This window comes from Delphinus delphis, chromosome 4, assembly GCF_949987515.2.
Source record: "Delphinus delphis chromosome 4, mDelDel1.2, whole genome shotgun sequence".
Taxonomy (NCBI): domain Eukaryota; kingdom Metazoa; phylum Chordata; class Mammalia; order Artiodactyla; family Delphinidae; genus Delphinus; species Delphinus delphis.
The window spans coordinates 133,212,852-133,229,646 of NC_082686.1; the positions used below are offsets into that span (position 1 = coordinate 133,212,852).

Consider the following 16,795-nt stretch of genomic DNA (forward strand, 5'->3'; position numbering starts at 1 on the left):
TCAAGGGTCTCTGGCTTTGAGCAGCTGGGCGGGGACAAGGACATAAGGGGCGTCCCAACGGGGGCTGGCCGGGTGACCGGAGGCTGCTGCGGCCGGCTCCCTCCCAGCCTCCCTCCACCCCGAGGGGAACGGCTGCAGAATAGCCCTTCTCCCTCCCCCTGCCCGACACAGGGGAGACAGGGAAGTTGTGGTCCTGCTTTACCTGCTGAAATCGGAAGCACACTGGTGAGGAAAGTGGGCTGAGACACGATGAAACGGAAGAAAAGCTGAAGATAAATTCCCAGGGTCACTGGATTCAGGACAACCATGCTGGCTGCGGTCTGGAAAGTGTCAAGTTCTCAACGAAGGGCTGCAAGGAGCCTCGCTTATCTGTGCTTTGTCTTCCCCACGCTGTTTGCCTCTCTCTCCCTCTCTCTCTCCCTCACTCTCTCTGCCTCTCTCTCTCTCTCCCTCACTCTCTCTCCCTCTCTCTCCTTTTCCCCATGCCTTTACCAAGAAAGAATGCCAACCATTTCCCACTAAACCTTCTCCGTACTACACAGGGTTATATTTATCTTGAGCACTGGATCAAATGCCCTCATTAAAATTAAGATATCTGAATTTTCTTCTGTGGTGACTGAGGTAAGAGGCCATTGAAGAGGTGATTAAAAAGGCAGCCAGATCTCGAATGTCCACTAGAAGCAGTCCTCAAGGGCAGACAGATTTCCTCATTGATCATTCACCAGTGCCTATCGCCTCGCAGCTGAGGTGTCCAGCAGCATCACAGAATCCATTCGAACCTCTGGATTCAAACTGAATTTCCGTGGAGACAATTCCTTCTGCTGTCAGTCTGTGACATTTTTACCCACTGGGGGACAAATGTAAAGCTGACCCTGGATTTTTTTTTCTTTAATCATCCAATAAAACGCGGAGGTGTGGGTGGGGAGATTTTATAGTTTCCAAAAGAGCTTTCTCCATAAAAAAGTGTTTATCTCTCTCCAGAATCTGCAGCCTTTATCCCATGCAAAGCAGCGCATGAAAAATGAAAAGAGTCAATGGATTGCAAAGTGAATGATTATTGATCAAACTGCATTTGGGAAACAACATCATTGACTTGACCTTTGGCTAGACAAAATTCTTCAAATAAAAAGTGTCACATCCTTCGATGAATCCTCTTATGAGTTTATAAAGACTGTTATAGAGATCCTTAGGTCTCTCTATATAAATAATTAAAATAATAACCCACATTTTGCTTTGATCTACATAACATACTCCCAGGGCCTCATGGGAGCTAATTCAGAAATGGTGTGGTAGCTCCTGACTCTGGGGTCCAGTAGCTGAGCCTCACTCTGGGGGAAGGTGGGGTTGGGTGAAAGCATAGGATGAGGTGATACCCACAGCACCAGCACCAGAGGGGCTTGACTCCAGCTCTGCTGTGGCCGTGGACAAATTGCTTGATCTCTCTAAGCCTCAGGTTTCTCATACAATGGAGGCGTTCCCCTTTAAAGCCTTGTTGGAAAGGTTAAATTAGGTAACGCGGGATGACTCATACATGAATTTAAAATTGTGTATAGAGACAGCCAAAATAAAACCCGTGGAGCCATGGTAAATGGGCGGCAGATATGGCCACCAACAACCTCTCCCAACCCTGTATGTACACTCCACTCTTCCCAACAAGAGGCGGGGTCTGTTTCCCCTCCCGTCCAGTCTAGGTTGGCCTTGTGACTAGCTTTGACCAACAGAATGTGGCTGAAGTGACACTGTGCCATTTCCAGGCCTAGGCCTTAACAGATCTGGCAGCTTTTGCTTTTGCCTTTTCTTGGAAACCAGCTGCCACATTAAAAAGTCTGGACTATTGAATAGGCCACAGGGAGGGGGAAGCAGCAGGCCCCTGGCTGTCTGGTCATCTCAGAAAAGGCACTAGAGAGTGAGGTCAGTTTGGATCATCTGGCCTCATTCAGGTCCCCAGATGATGGCAGTCACAGAAGTGACCAGGGGAGACCAGCTGAAGAACTACACAGATGAACGCAGCCCAAATTACAGATTCATGAGCAAATGAGATGGCTGTTGTTTTTGCCTTCAGTGTCCGGAAGCCACTAGGTCTTAAGGTGATTTGTTATGCAGCAACAGCTAACTGATACAGGATTTATAAGAAAAGCATGAAGAATATACTTGAGTTACAGTCAAAATTAACAGGGCAGTTTAAAGAGGGGGTACGCCATGTCACTGTTCCCAAAATTTTTAACAGAAGGATCGTGATTGTTGGCCAAATCCAACCAGGGAATTCTCAGGCTTGTTCTCATTAACTCTGGAAACCTCTGGCCCCAGCAGTGGGCTTTGGGTGGCTTGGAGAAGATGCAGGCTATGTAGGGGGAAGCTAACTTTTGAGTAACTTGGTGCCGGAATCTGAACTTTTACCGTCCAGCTCTGATTCCTCCTGTGAGAAGCAAAGGGATTTCTCTTTCTCTCAGCGCACAGATTTCACCACTGACCGTGCAGTTGGCACAGATTATGTCACTATGTCCTGCCCGTGACACCTGCTGGTATTGTTTTTGAACTGCTTCTAAACCACCGTATGTTGCTATTTAACCTGTGTTAACGTCTCTAAAGATGAGAGACCGGGTCTTCCCTGGTGGTCCAGCGGCTAAGACTCCGCGCTCCCAATGCAGGGGGCCCGGGTTTGATCCCTGGTCAGGGAACTACATCCCACGTGCTGCAGCTAAGAGTTCACGTGCCACAACTAAAGATCCTGCACGCGACAACGAAGATCCTGCATGCTGAAACTAAGGCCCGGTGCAGCCAAATAAATAAATAAATATTTTTAAAAAATATATGGGGGACTGCTCCAGAGCTCTGTGCACCCCTGCAGGCCCCAGGACAGTCCTCGTCACCTAATAGATCCTCAACAATGTCAGTTAATGTGATCCAATCACACCATTGTAAGATGAAAAGAAAGTACGAAAAGTGACATAAACTTATGCTCCAGCCGTACTAAGCTGTGGGCCAGGGCCTTGTCCAGGGAGGGCTGGGGCGAGCGTGGAGACTGTGGACAGTGGCCTGCATACAGGAGGCTGAATGTACACTCAGGCCACCGGGGGGAAGTCACTACTGATGTAACGTTACGACGGGAACCTGTACCCTCTGGGGAGGCCCCAGCACAGAGGTATTTATAAGCCCCCAATATTTATTAAATCATGTTTTGTAAATTTCCATGTCCCATGGACCATGTGTTTTATGAGCCTATTTCACATCAGGTTACCTTAACTGACTGAGGCAGAAATTATTATCTCTCTTCAAACCCTTCTGGAAGGGCTCTGAATCTTTCAGAATCTAATAACACAAGCTATTAGATTTTTCCAGAAAGAAATTATCTGAGATTTGTGAAAGGCTTACACCAATAAAGCCAATCAAAGTTAGAGCCTTCCACCCCAAGCCTTGTAGGTGGGGGGGATACTAAGAAACAATCTGGGGTCCCCATCACTTAACACTTAACATGCACATGCCATTTCACCCAGAGATTCCACAGAAATACTCATTCAACTGCCCAGTGGTTTAGATGCAAGGATATTCATCACAGCCTCAGATTTGAAACAGGCTTTCACTCCATTCAGTGAAACATTATACAGTCTTTACAAAGAATAAGGTAGTCTCTGCAACAAATGATGCTGGAAAATTGGTCTTCCATATGCAAAACAAACAAGAATGAACCATAACCCTTACATTGCCCCGTACATAAAAATTAGCTCAAAGTAGATCATAGACCTAAATGTAAAAGCTAAAATCATTAAACTTTTAGAAGAAAACAGGAGAAAATCTTAGTGGCCTTGGATTAGGCAAATATTTCTCTTTTTAAAAAAATTCTATATATTTAAGGTGTAACAACATGATTTTTTTGATGTACATATACATTGTGAAATGATTACTACAGTCAAGCTAATTAACATATTCATTACCTCACATGGTTATTTATTTTCTAGTGAGAACATTTAAGAAGTACTCTCTTAGAAAATTTCAAGTGTACACTACAGTATTATTAACTATAGTCACCATGCTGTGCATTATAACTCTAGAACTTTTTCATCCTACATAACTAAAACTTTGTTCCCTTTGACCAATATCTTCCCATTCCCCCCTTCACCCCTAGTGATCATCCCTGCTTCTGTGAAAAAAGATTTCTTAAATAGGACACAAAAAGCACAAACAATAAAAGAAAAAAATTTTTCATTGACTCATCAAAATTTTTAAACTTCTGCTCTTCAAAAGACAATGTTAAATTGAAAAGACAAGCCAAAAACTAGAAAAGAACACTTGCAAAACACATATATGATAAGGGGCTTGTATTCAAAATACATAAAGAACTTTTACAACTCAGTAATAATGAAATGACCCAATTAAAATAAATGGGCAAAAGGTGTGAATGGATACTTTACCAAAGAAGATAAATGCATGGCAAACAAGCACATGAAAATATGCTCAACATCATTAGTCATTAGGAAAATGTAAATGAAAACCATAGTGAAATACCAGTACATACTACTAGAAGGGCTAAAATTAAAAAGACTGACAATTCCAAGAGTCCGTGAGGATGTGGAGCAACTGGAACGCTCCTAGTTGCTAGTGGGAATGCAAAATGGCACAACCATTTTGGAAAACAGTTTGGCAGTTTCTTATAAAGTTAAATATATACTTACTACACTACCCAACAATTCTACTCTTTGGTATTTGTTTAAAAGAAGTGAAGCATATTTCCACCCAAAGACTAGTATGTATGTGCATGTTCATAACTACTTTATTTGTAATAACCAAAAGCTAGAAACAACCCAAGTGGCCATTAACTGGTGACTAGATAAACAAACTGTGTACAAGGCAACCGTAGTCAGTAACATGTGATGAACTGCCGAAACGAGGGACATGGCTGAATCTCAGACACATCATGCAAAGTGGAAGGAGCCAACACAAAACGCTAATCCTGCTTAATTCCATGTACACAGCCTTCTGGGAAAGAGAAAACTCTAGGGATGGAGAACAGATCAGTGGCTGCCAGGAGTTAGGGTTGTGAGGAGAAAGTTGACTGCAAAGGGAACTTTTGGTGGTGACAGCAGTGTTCTCTATCTTGACTGGAGTGGTTGTCTCCTATGTCAAAACACAGCAAACTGTACTCTTAAAAACAGTAAGTTTTACTTTATGTAAATTTTCCCTCAGATTGGGACTTCCCTGGTGGTCCAGTGGTTGAGACTCTGCACTTCCACTGCAGGGGGCATGGGTTCGATCCCTGGTTGGGGAACTAAGATCCCACAAGCCACGTGTCACAGCCAAAAAAAAAAAAATTTTTCCCTCTATAAACGTGACTTTAAAAAATAAGAAAAAGATAGTTCCCATTTATGCACTGACATGGAAGCTTGTCCATGTTGAGTGAAACTGGAAAGTTGCAGTAAATCTGACCAAAAAAGCAAATCTATTTATCAATTATGTATATGTGCAAAGAGAAAGGCAAAGAGAACCCCTAGAACAATGTACACTACACACTTGGGGATGGAAGCATGTGGGCTAAGGGGAAAAAGAGGGAAACTTTCCTTTTCAATCTTATACAAATAACACCTTCTTAGCCTTCTATACCTTTTAAACTTTATACAAATCATATTTGTATTAGTGGAAATTTTTACAGTGAGCATTACTTACTTTGCAATTTAAAAATAAAAGGATTTTTTTCCCGAAATCAAAGTCTTGGCTATCTTAGGAGTACAGAAGAAAGAAGAAAGGGAAAAGGTGTCTTTCCTGCATGTCCAAGGTCCAAGAAGTCCCTGCCGACGTGCTGAGCGGGGCAGACAGACCATTATTTTCTGGTCCTGGCAGAGAACAGAGCTGTGAGCCTGGTCTTTCTGGCCCAGCATGAAGGATGATTCACTTACACCAAGGCCCCGGCCACCCCCGCCAGCAGCTGCGCCAGCAGCAGGCAGACAAGACAGGGCAGCTGGGAAGCCCTGGAGAGCCCTTCCTCACAGCCCTGTCCCGCAGCAAAGGCTGAAGTCGGAGCCAGAACTGATGGAGCCTCGCAGCGCAATGGAAAGCTCGGTTGAGAAAGCTGCTAGTAAGTCTAAGGCGCCTAGCCGGACTCCCCCAGGCCGTGAGCCTGCTGGTCCTCTCCAGGGCAGGAGGTGTGGGTGCCCTCACTTTCAGGGAAGAGATTTGCACTGGGCGGGCCTTGAGCCACTGAATCTGCAGTGCAGTCACAGCAGTGACAATAACCTTACAACACAGCCTTCCCCCAAGCTGAGCTGGAGGTGCACCAATTCTAACTCTGTTTTTAAAAAGCAGACGAGTTTAAATAAATTGAGAAATGCGGCCTATTGTATGTCCCTCTTGGCAATGTATACTGTATACTAGCATACCAAAGACCCTGGGAAGTTCTGCAGAAAAGAAACCCATTTACTTTGCTTTTTCCCCTAAAAGGACCTTGACCCCAAATCTATTTTTATTTAATTCCTATTATTTAATCCCCCCTTTTACTTCTGTTCTATACAATAAACATGTCATTGGTGTGCTAAATAAATAATTGTGATGTAGGGCTTTACTTTTTTTTAAAGTGAATATATACATGTTTCTGTAATAAATTTATTTATTATTTATTTTTGGCCGCATTGGGTCTTCGTTGCTGCCCACGGGCTTTCTCTTGTTGCGGCCAGCGGGGGCTACTCTTTGTTGCGGTGCATGGGCTTCTCATTGCGGGGACTTCTCTTGTTGCAGAGCACGGGCTCTAGACATGTGGGCTTCAGTAGTTGTGGCACGTGGGCTCAGTAGTTGTGGCTCACGGGCTCTAGAGCACAGGCTCAGTAGTTGTGGCCCATGGGCTTAGCTGCTCTGTGGCATGTGGGATCCTCAGGACCAGGGCTCGAAGCCATGACCCCTGCATTGGCAGGCGGATTCTTAACCACTGCACCACCAGGGAAGTCCCAGGGCTTTACTTTTTATAAAATCTTGTTTAACAGTTTTTTTTTTTTTTCATTTGACAGTCACGAGCAAGGCAGCAGGACTAAAGTTAATAATTCCTGTTTTACAGATGAGAAAATTGAGGCTTCTGTGAGGCTCCAGGGGCAGCAGCAGAGATTCAGGCCACTGTCCGGCAGGCGGAGCGATCACTGGCAAGACTGGACCTGAACCCCTCACGCTGACACCCGAGCCAGATGCCACGGTTGCTCCAAGGCCTCAGGCCAGACTTGCTCCCCAAGGGAATATCATCAGTCAACCTCGTCTCTACCAGACTCAGAAATGCTGTGGGTCCAAGAATCATTCAGCTATGAAGAGGGGAAACCACATTCTTGGTAGGGAAATGGGAAGGTCACAGCTTTAAGACAGGAAGTCAGAGAGGGCTCGAGATGCTGGAGGAGACCCCCAAATCGTCTGTGACAACCAAGGATGGATGGAGCTTGAACTGAAGCCCACAGGCAGGGAAAACATCCCGAATCCTGAGCAAAGCCAGTTTCCTGATGTTACATATTTCAAGAATCACAGAAGTAAAAGAGCTCAAAAGAATTGTTAAGCCACCAGAGGCTTACATGTAACAAAATACATACCTACACAACAGACCTCAGCTCCACTCTCGCAGGTGGGGTGGTGGGTCTGCCTGAGGTTTCCCAGAGGGTGAGCCCTCAAAAACATAGCTGACATTCATTTCATCGTCTTCTAGCCAGACCAAATGCATGTTCCTAGTTTACTGTCTGTACTGGCCATGATATCTTTATTGCGAGAACGTTATCACTCCCGACTCCGTCACCTCCCCGACCTCATACCCCTCCCCAGCACCAATACCCTCCCACCTCGGATTCCAAGAGATTGGATGGGGTGGGGAGGAAGGCTGTGCCATAATTTGACCTGGTCCAAGGTAAAGGCAAAGCATCGGTCTCAAAGCTTGGATCTAGTCTCTGTGCAGCTGAAGGTGGAGATCGAGGGCATGGAGCTGTGCTGTTTGCTGAGGCCCTGGAACAGGACGGCTCGCTCCTAACACACTGCTAGGCCAGGGCTGCCCAGGACTCCACAGGGTGGGAAAGGAGCATGGCCCCAGCTCTGTAAAATTATGCACATGCCCACCCCTGTTGTGGGAAGGGACATCTTGGCCAATGCAAGCAATACCAGCAGCTGCTGAGGGATGTTTGAGAACCACAGACTTTAGGAAAAAATAACCTGAGAGACAGAGCAGAACACCCACAGGCATGGCAGCCCCTCGCCGCTTTGGGGTTTGCGTTCAGTGAGGCCCTGTGGCTCGTGCAACCAGGAGGTTCCCCATCCTGCAGGCTGTGTGGGAACACACTGCGCAAACCGGGGCCTCAGCACGTGCCGTATTTAATCCCCTCCTTAAAGTCTTAAAGTGCTTTAAAAATGCTCAGCCACAGGGAAAGGGCTAACTGCAAGGCCAAAATAGATACCTACACAATCTGGGTTAAGAGAGCAGTGATTTTTTTTTTTTAAGCACTAGAGAGATTAAAAAAAAAATGTTCCATGCGGTTACCATGGATTATGTGATAACCTGTTTCCTTATATACAGTTACCAAATGTTTTGCAAACACACGTGTCCTTAGGACGTGGATGGACAAGGCTAAACTGGAGAAGATGGAAATGGAAAAAAAATGATTCAGGAAGGTAAGAGAGAGGTCAGAGGGTTTATTCACTCAACAAATAATTACTGAGTTCCTGCTGTGTCCCATGCAAAGATCTAAGAGTTAGGGATTTAACGTGAACTGAATATATAAAATGCCTTGCCCTCAGGAAATTGCAATCTAGTGAAAGTGTCAAGATAGACAAGAAGCGTAGTCCAGGCATAGTCCAGGCATTCAGCGTGATGCAGAATGGAGAGAGAACTAATCAGGGAGGGCCTCCCTGAGGAGGTGACCTCTTGGCAGAGACCCGAGGGGACGTGGTGTGTCTCAGGTGCGGAAAGGAGGCCCCTGTGGCTGGAGTAGAATAAGCAGGGGTGGGTGAGGGAGAAAGGGTGGGAGAAGCCACAGGGGCCAGGTCATGTAGAGTCTGGGCTTTGTTTTAAGGTGGAAGCCAGTGGAGGGTTTTGAACAGAGGAGCAACAAGCTCTGACTCTTGTTTTAACGGGATCACCCTGGCATATAAATGGCAAGAAAGGAACTCAGAAATGGACGTGGGAGGATGCAGGAGGCCCCTTAGGAGGGTCCTGAAGGTGGAGATGAGGGAGACAGTGAATAACGACCAGATTGGGTGTATTTCTAGGGTGGAGTGTGGCCGATTGTGTTTTCCCAAGGCAGCCGCACCAATCTGCACATGTCCTACACCTCCTCGTTACAGTGTGATGCTGCCACACCTCTGCTGAGCCCGGACCCCTAGCCTCTCCTCAGCCCTCTGGACGGCTTTATCTTTCTCACATCACACTGGCCCCAGTCAAAGGCCTCCCCACCCCCCAGGTCTTTATAAAGTTACTAGAACCGATGAAGGGCACATTTCTCACAGATGCTGGGCTGGTGTAGGACAAAGTAGAGACTGGGCAGGATAGAAAAGCCTTTCCTCGGAATCTGCAGGAGTGCTGAGGAGACTTGGAGTGACCAGGACTGTGGAACCGGGGTCAGAGGTGATCTGGGGAGGGCCCACCGCTGTCTAGATTACAGGAATTTGGCAGGAGGTGTGCCAGAGCCGATGAGGAAGGTAAGAGGTGAGATTTGACTGTAGTTCTCAGGGAGGGATTCATGGAAGACTCTGAGGCCTTTCTGATCTTAAGGGATAAAAACACTGATGCCAATCACCGGTCATCAAACACCTATTATACTTGCACGCCTGTTCTTTCTTTCTTTCTTTTTTTTTTTTTTTTTTGCCGTACCCGGGTCTCCCACTGTTGTGGCCTCTCCTGTTGTGGAGCACAGGCTCCGGACGCGCAGGCTCAGCGGCCATGGCTCACGGGCCCAGCCGCTCTGTGGCATGTGGGATCTTCCCGGACCGGGGCACGAACCCACGTCCCCTGCATCGGCAGGTTGCCTCACAGCAACTCGGGGAGGTAGCTGTCACTCCCTGCATGTTACAGATGCAGAAACAGAGGCCAACGAAGGCAGCTTAGGTGACCTGCCCAGGGCCACAGAGCTAGAACACAAGTACCCCGAAGCCTACATTCTATACACCACCAGCCCCAGTTGAGACACCACAGGGAATGGGGAGGCACCTGAGGGGACCGGCCCGGGCACAGGGTGGGTGTGGCCATGGCCCTTCGGGGGCCAGTGGCAGGGCCTCATGGCCAGAGAGTCCTCAAAGGAAAGAGAACAAGCTAAGATGCTGGATGCAGATCTTGGTGGCCTGGAACACAGGCGGTCGCTTCCCAGTGTGAACGGCTGGGCGATGCGGGAAGATTCTCCATGTGTGCAGGGCATTCCAGCTCCTGCTGCGAGCTGCCAGCAGGGAATGCTGGCCTCACGTTTCTCTCCTATTCCACCTATTCCAGAATCCCTGCTCTCCCCTCCACTGGCAAAGGCCCCCTCCCTGCATGTCCAAATCCTCCCAGATCTCCCAAGTTTAAATGTTCCTTCCTCCATGAAAACTCTGCCAGGAGGGATGCATTTGCTCCTGGGACCGTCCCCGCTTGTTCCCTCATTTTCATTCTTGCACTTAGAGGGCAGTGTGCATGGTGGCAACAGCACTACGGTTTCAAGTCAAACGGTAGCTGGTTGGAATCCCAGCTTGGCCACTCACCAGCTGAGGAAACTTCTCAGAGCTCAGGAGAGATAACATCCCTTATGGGGCTCTGAGGAAGGGTCGGGGATGAACCCTGAGATTCCCTGTACTAGGAACAGCCAACCTCGGGACTCACCTCTCCCCACTCAGGACCTGACTAGGGGGCTGCATGCAAGTCTCAGCACCCAAGTGGGAACTGGGGACACTTTATTAATTATGGTAACAACCAAGATGGATTCTGGCAAAGGCTGAGCTGGGGAATGTGGGTCAGACCTGGAAGCCACAGAGGGCTCTTCTTCCTCCCCAGGGAATTGAGACGACTGGCCCTTCTTTGGGCTTCTGCTCCCCTCCCCTCCAGAGACAAGAATGAGGGGTGGGGGGGACAAGGCCAGACCTGGTGAGCAGCCCCTAGGAATTCTCAGGAGGCCACAGAGCTGATCTTTAAGGCAGAGTGAGCCCACCCATGAGCAACACGGCCCTGTGAGGATCCTGGGTTCTGACCCATCAGACCGATAACTCCTTTTTTTTGGAGGGCATGGGCACATGGCCTTAGAAGGAGTGGCCCAGGGTATAAGTGTGGGGAGAGGGGTCTCCTCTTCCACACTATGGATTCAATATACCACTTCTATCCTTTTTTTTTTCTTTTTTTGGCCGCGCCATGCAACATGCAGGATCTTAGTTCCCCAACCAGGGATTGAACACTTGCCCCCTGCATTGGGAGCGTGGACTCTTAACCACTGGGCCGCCAGGGAAGTCCCTCAATGTACCACTTCTAAAATGCCTTATACAATGCCTTGCCATGTGGTAGGAGACATTTAAACTATTCAAAAAGAAGAATACTTATGTTCGTGTGTATGTATATGTGCTAATATAAAGGGAGTTCTACTCTGTGCTTTCAACCTTGCAATATAGTTATTTTGATACATGTCTTATTTCTCTGAGTAGATTATTAATTCCTTGAACACAAGGCCCATGACTGGTTCTTCTCTTTATCCGCCCAAGTGTCAAATCTGACACACAGTAGACGTTCAATAAACATTAAATGAACTAATGAATGGATTTCCATGGTATATGCAAAATGGTAAACTACATTGCAAGATATCCAAAATCCCTAAGAGTAATTCAGCCTGGGTCAAGATTCCCCTTGCAAAGTCTCAGAACAGACTTGCCTCTTGCCAAGGGAAATGCAAGTTTGCAGCTGTAGAGGCCTTAGCTGTAAATGAAATGACATGTGTAAGGCACTTTCACACAGTCTGGCCTATAAATGTTAGGTTCCAGAGCCCCCTGTGTAAGGTGAGGGCTGGGCGAATGCATTCTCCCCCCACCTCCCCCAGGCTCTCTCCACCATGTGCCAGACACCTCCCACATCAGGCCTACACCTAGCTGGGAACAAAACAACTAGCTCTGTCCAGCTCTGGCTTCCATGCCTCAATGCCATGTCAACAACTCCTGAAAAATAGTCTTCAGAGGAGAAGATGCTGACATATCCTCAATTACAGTCTGTGATTCTGCACATGCTGTCTGGAAAATGCATTAGTCCAGTATATGCATTTGCTAGGGCGGCCATAACCAAAAGACCACAGATTAGGTGGTTTAAACAACAAACGTATTTTCTCACAGTTCTGGAGGCTAGAAGTCCAAGATCAAGGTGTCTGCAGGTTTGGTTTCCTCTGAGGCCTCTCTCCTTGGCTTGTAGATGGCCACCTTCCAGCTGCATCCTCACATGGCCTTTCCTCTGTGCATGGACATCCCTGTTGTCTATGTGTCCAAATATCCTCTCCTTATAAGGATAGCAGTCAGATTGAATTAGGGCCCAGCCATAAGGCCCTATCTCCAAATACAGTCACAGTTTGAAGTACTGGGGGTTATAGCTTCAGGATATAAATTTGGGAGTGGATACAATTCAGAAGAACTGGATTCAAGTCCATTTCCTGGTTGTGTGATCATAGGCAAGTTGCTAAGCCTCTCTGAGCTTGTGCTTCCTCATTTGCAAACTGGGCTCCGGGGTTTTGCGAGAACGAAAGGAATTACCATGTGGCAAGTGCCTGGCACACAGCGGGTGCTTAAGGAATGCTGGTTTCCCTCTCAGCCTATATGTGGGAATGTTTAGACTCTTGTATATACAAGACATGTTGCTTATGGACCTGGTGGGGTGGGAGGAGAGGACTGCTCATGGCTTCTTTTAGTCCTGTACTACCCCATAAAGAAAGAAGGCTGCTACAGAGCAGATGCATTAGGACGTTTTCTGACCACTGTGATGGTGCAGGGCACAGGAAACAGATCAGGTGTCAAGCATATAAGAGAGCATCAGTAACTCTCTTTAGGTGTGGGCACCTAACACCCCTTGGCATTTGAACTGGATGAGAGGTTGAAGTTTTGGTATAGATTGAACTGGACTTTCTAAAGCCTGAAAATGAGAGTTGGTTTATACCTGAAACTGACAGCAAAAGCTATGATTCCTGTTTGAACTATTGCCTGGGATCTGTGAAAGGGGGATGTGATAGAGCTTGTTTAAGAACCTAAAGCTTTCTGGGACTTCCTTGGTGGTCCAGTGGTTAAGACTCTGCACTCCCAATGCAGGGGGCCTGGGTTCAATCCCTGGTCAGGGAACTAGATCCCGCATGCCACAACTAAGATCGCATATGCCGCAGCTAAGACCTGGCACAGCCAAAAACATAAATAAATATTAAAAAAAAAAAAAAAGAACTTAAATCTTTCAATAAACTTGTTAGGGGCTTCCCTGGTGGTGCAATGGCTAAGACTCCACACTCCCAATGCAGGGGGCCCAGGTTCGATCCCTGGTTAGGGAACTAGATCCCATATGCATGCCCCAACCAAGAGTTCGCATGCCACAACTAAGGAGTCTGCGTGCTACAACTAAGGAGCTGGTGAGCCGCAACTAAGGAGCCCATGAGCTTCAACTAAGGAGCCCACCTGCTGCAACCTAGACCTAGTACGACCAAATAAATAAATAAATAAATATTAAAAAAAATTTTTAAAAACCTGGTTAGTAGTACTTGTTATTTCTTGTATCTTTGTTGTCTTATGTCCCTTAATACCCCTCAAAGTACCAAAGATTCAGATCTTTCAACTTTTCCTGCAACACAAGAGTCAATTTAAAGCATTCTCTTAATTGAGTTTTCCCCTTTGAATAAAACATTATATCTCACTTGATTTTACCAATTTTCCACAGAAAACCTCTTACAAAGCACTTTTTAAAAAGCGTGTTAAAATAAAGACCATATATGACAAGCCGACAGTTAACGTCATACTAAATGGTGAAAAGCTGAAAGTTTTCCCTCTACTATCAGGAAAAAGAAAAGAGTGCCCACTGTCATCATTTCTATTCTATATACCACTAGAAGTCCTAGCCAGAGCAATTAGGCAAGAAAAAGTAATAGAAGGCATTTAAATTGGAAAAGAAGAAATAAAATTGTCTCTGTTTGCAGATTACATGATATTACATAGAGAACACCTTAAAGACTACACAAGCTATTGAAACTAATAAACACGTTCAGTAAAGTTGCAGGATGTAAAATCAACATAGAAAAATCAGTTGTCTTTTTAGAATTAACAATGAAATATCTGAAAAAGAAATTAAGAAAACAATTACATTTTCAATTGCATAAAATAAAATAAAATACTTAGGAATAAATTTAACCAAGGAAATGAGAGATCTGTACACTGAAAACTATAAAACACTGATGAAAGAAATTGAAGAAGACACATATAAATGGAAATATATCCTGTGTTCATTGATTGGAAGAATTAATATTGTTAAAATTTCCATGCTACCCAAGGCCATCTAAAGATTCAGTGCAATCCCTATCAAGATTCCAATGGCAGTTTTAAGAGAAGTAGAAAAAACAATCCTAAAATTTATATGGAACCACAAAAGACCCTGATAACCAAAGTCATCTTGAACAGGAAGAACAAAGCTGGAGGTATTACATTACCTGATTTCAAAATATATTACAAAGCTATATTAATCAAAATAGTATGAGACTAGCATTAAAACAGACATGTAGACAAATAAAAGAGAACAGAGAGCCCAGAAATAAAATCCACACATTTATGGTCTATTGATTTCAAAAAAGTGCAACAACACACAATGGAGAAAGGACAGTCTCTTCCATAAATGGTGTTGGGAAAACTTGATAGCCACAAGCAGAAGAATAAAATTGGATCCTTATCTCACACCATATACAAAAATCAACTCAAATGGATTAAAGTCTAAAACATATGATCTGAAACTATTAAAATACTGGAAGAAAACATAGGGGAAAGGCTTCTTGACATTGGTGCGTGCAATCCTTTATTAGATAAGACCGCAAAAAGCACAGGCAATGAAAAAAAGATAGTCAAATGAGGTTGTATTAAACTAAAAAGCTTCTGTATAGCAAAGGAAACAAGAAACAGTGAAGGAACAACCTATGGGATGGGGAAAATATCTGCCAACCATACATCTGATAAGGGATTAATATCCAAAATATATAGGGAACTCAAACAACTCAAGCAAGAATACAAATAACCTGATTTTAAAAAGGGCAAGAACCTGAGTAGATATTTTTCCAAAGACACCCAAATGGTCAACAGGTATATGAAAAAGTGTTCAACATCACTAATCATCAGGGAAATGCAAATCAAACCACAATGAGATATCACACCACACCTGTCAGAATGGCTATTATCAAAATAATAAAAGATGAAGTGCTGACGAGAAAAAACCCCTGTGCTCTGTTGGTGAGAATGTAATGTACAGCGATTGTGGAAAACAAAAACATTCAGATCACAGCAACAGATGAACCTGGAGGACATTACGCTAAATGAAATAAAAGAAGCCAGGCACAGAAAGACAAATACTACAGGACCTCACTTATATATGGAACCTAAAAAAGTCAAAATTCATAGAAGCAAGGAGTAGAATGGTGGTTTCCAGGGGGTGTGGGTGGGGTAAATGGGGAGATGTTGGTCAAAGGGAACAAAGCTGCAGCATTATGCAGGATGAATAAGTTCCAAAGACCTAATGTACAGCATGGTGACTAATATTATCAATACTATATTGTATACTTTTTGAAATTTGCTAGGGGAGTAGATCTTAAGTGTTCTCACACCACCGCCCCCGCCTGTTCAAGTCTATATTCAGATGGCCCTAACCTGTTAATCCTGATGCATCCTCACACGGGGCTGGAGATGTGTTCCTGCTCACCACTGCCCTTCCAGCTCTGAGTACAGGCATTTTTGGTGCCGTAGTGCCAGGCAACAGGGAGAGGTCCCCTGTCATGCTCACGCGTGTATCTATTCCCACCGCTCCTCCCTCTGCCCCTGCAGGGGTGGACTGTAGTCGAAAGAGGGGGAAACACACAGAGACCCCAGTGATTTAAGGTCCTCCTATTCTGAGGGCTCGAGTGCAAGTGTGGGTGATGGGAGGGGTAAAGGGCGGAAGCCAGGGCCATCTGAGTCACACTGTGGGGCAGGGCGGGGCGGTGCAGGGGGCCCAGTCTCTGCAGTCATCTGAAGGCCTGGCTGGGGCTGGAAGCTCTTCAGAGACCTCAGTTCCTGGCCACACAGACTTTTTCACAAGGCTTTGTGAGTGTCTTCGTGACACCTCAGCAGGCTTCCCCAAGAACGAGTGATACAAGAGTGAGAAAAAGGAAAAGGCCACAGCCTTTTGTGACCTAGTCCTGGAAGTGACACACTGTCACTGGAAGCAAGTCACTGAGTCCAGGCCACAGTCAAAGGAAGGAGAGTTAAGCTCCACCTCTTGAAGGCAGAGCACCAAAAAAACTGTGGCCATTCCCCCACTATCTGCTCTTCTTGAGTCGAGCCTGTGCTTTCCAACCTGCTCTTTCCTTCTCAGAAGGCTTCTGGGTTCCTTGTGCATCCTCGCCAGCTCTCCGCCCTGAATCTGCAGGGGGCACACAGCTGGTCCTTCTCTTGAGCTTAGCACTCTTTCTCCAACTATGTGACATTGTCGCCCAGAACCAATTCACACCCGTCTTCCCCCTCCTGACACCCTGTGTTTTGGAAATGAGGCACACCTGAATAGCAGAAAAATGGGCCAAGTTTCCTCGCTTGGATGCCTGGAACTAAAAACTTATGAATCTGGGGTAAACAGGTCTAACTTGAGCGTGCGTCAGAT

General features: G+C 45.8%; 1 protein-coding gene across 1 annotated transcript in view; it reads right to left on the bottom strand.

The window, feature by feature from the left end:
* Window positions 1-6,967, bottom strand: part of COLQ (collagen like tail subunit of asymmetric acetylcholinesterase) — a 72,388-nt gene extending 65,421 nt beyond the window's left edge. Inside the window, exon 1 of the mRNA XM_060011511.1 lies at window positions 203-6,967. Within this exon, the coding sequence (XP_059867494.1) occupies window positions 203-308 (106 nt within the window). The 5' untranslated portion in view covers window positions 309-6,967. The remainder of the gene's footprint in view (window positions 1-202) is intronic.
* Window positions 6,968-16,795: the final 9,828 nt, after the last annotated feature.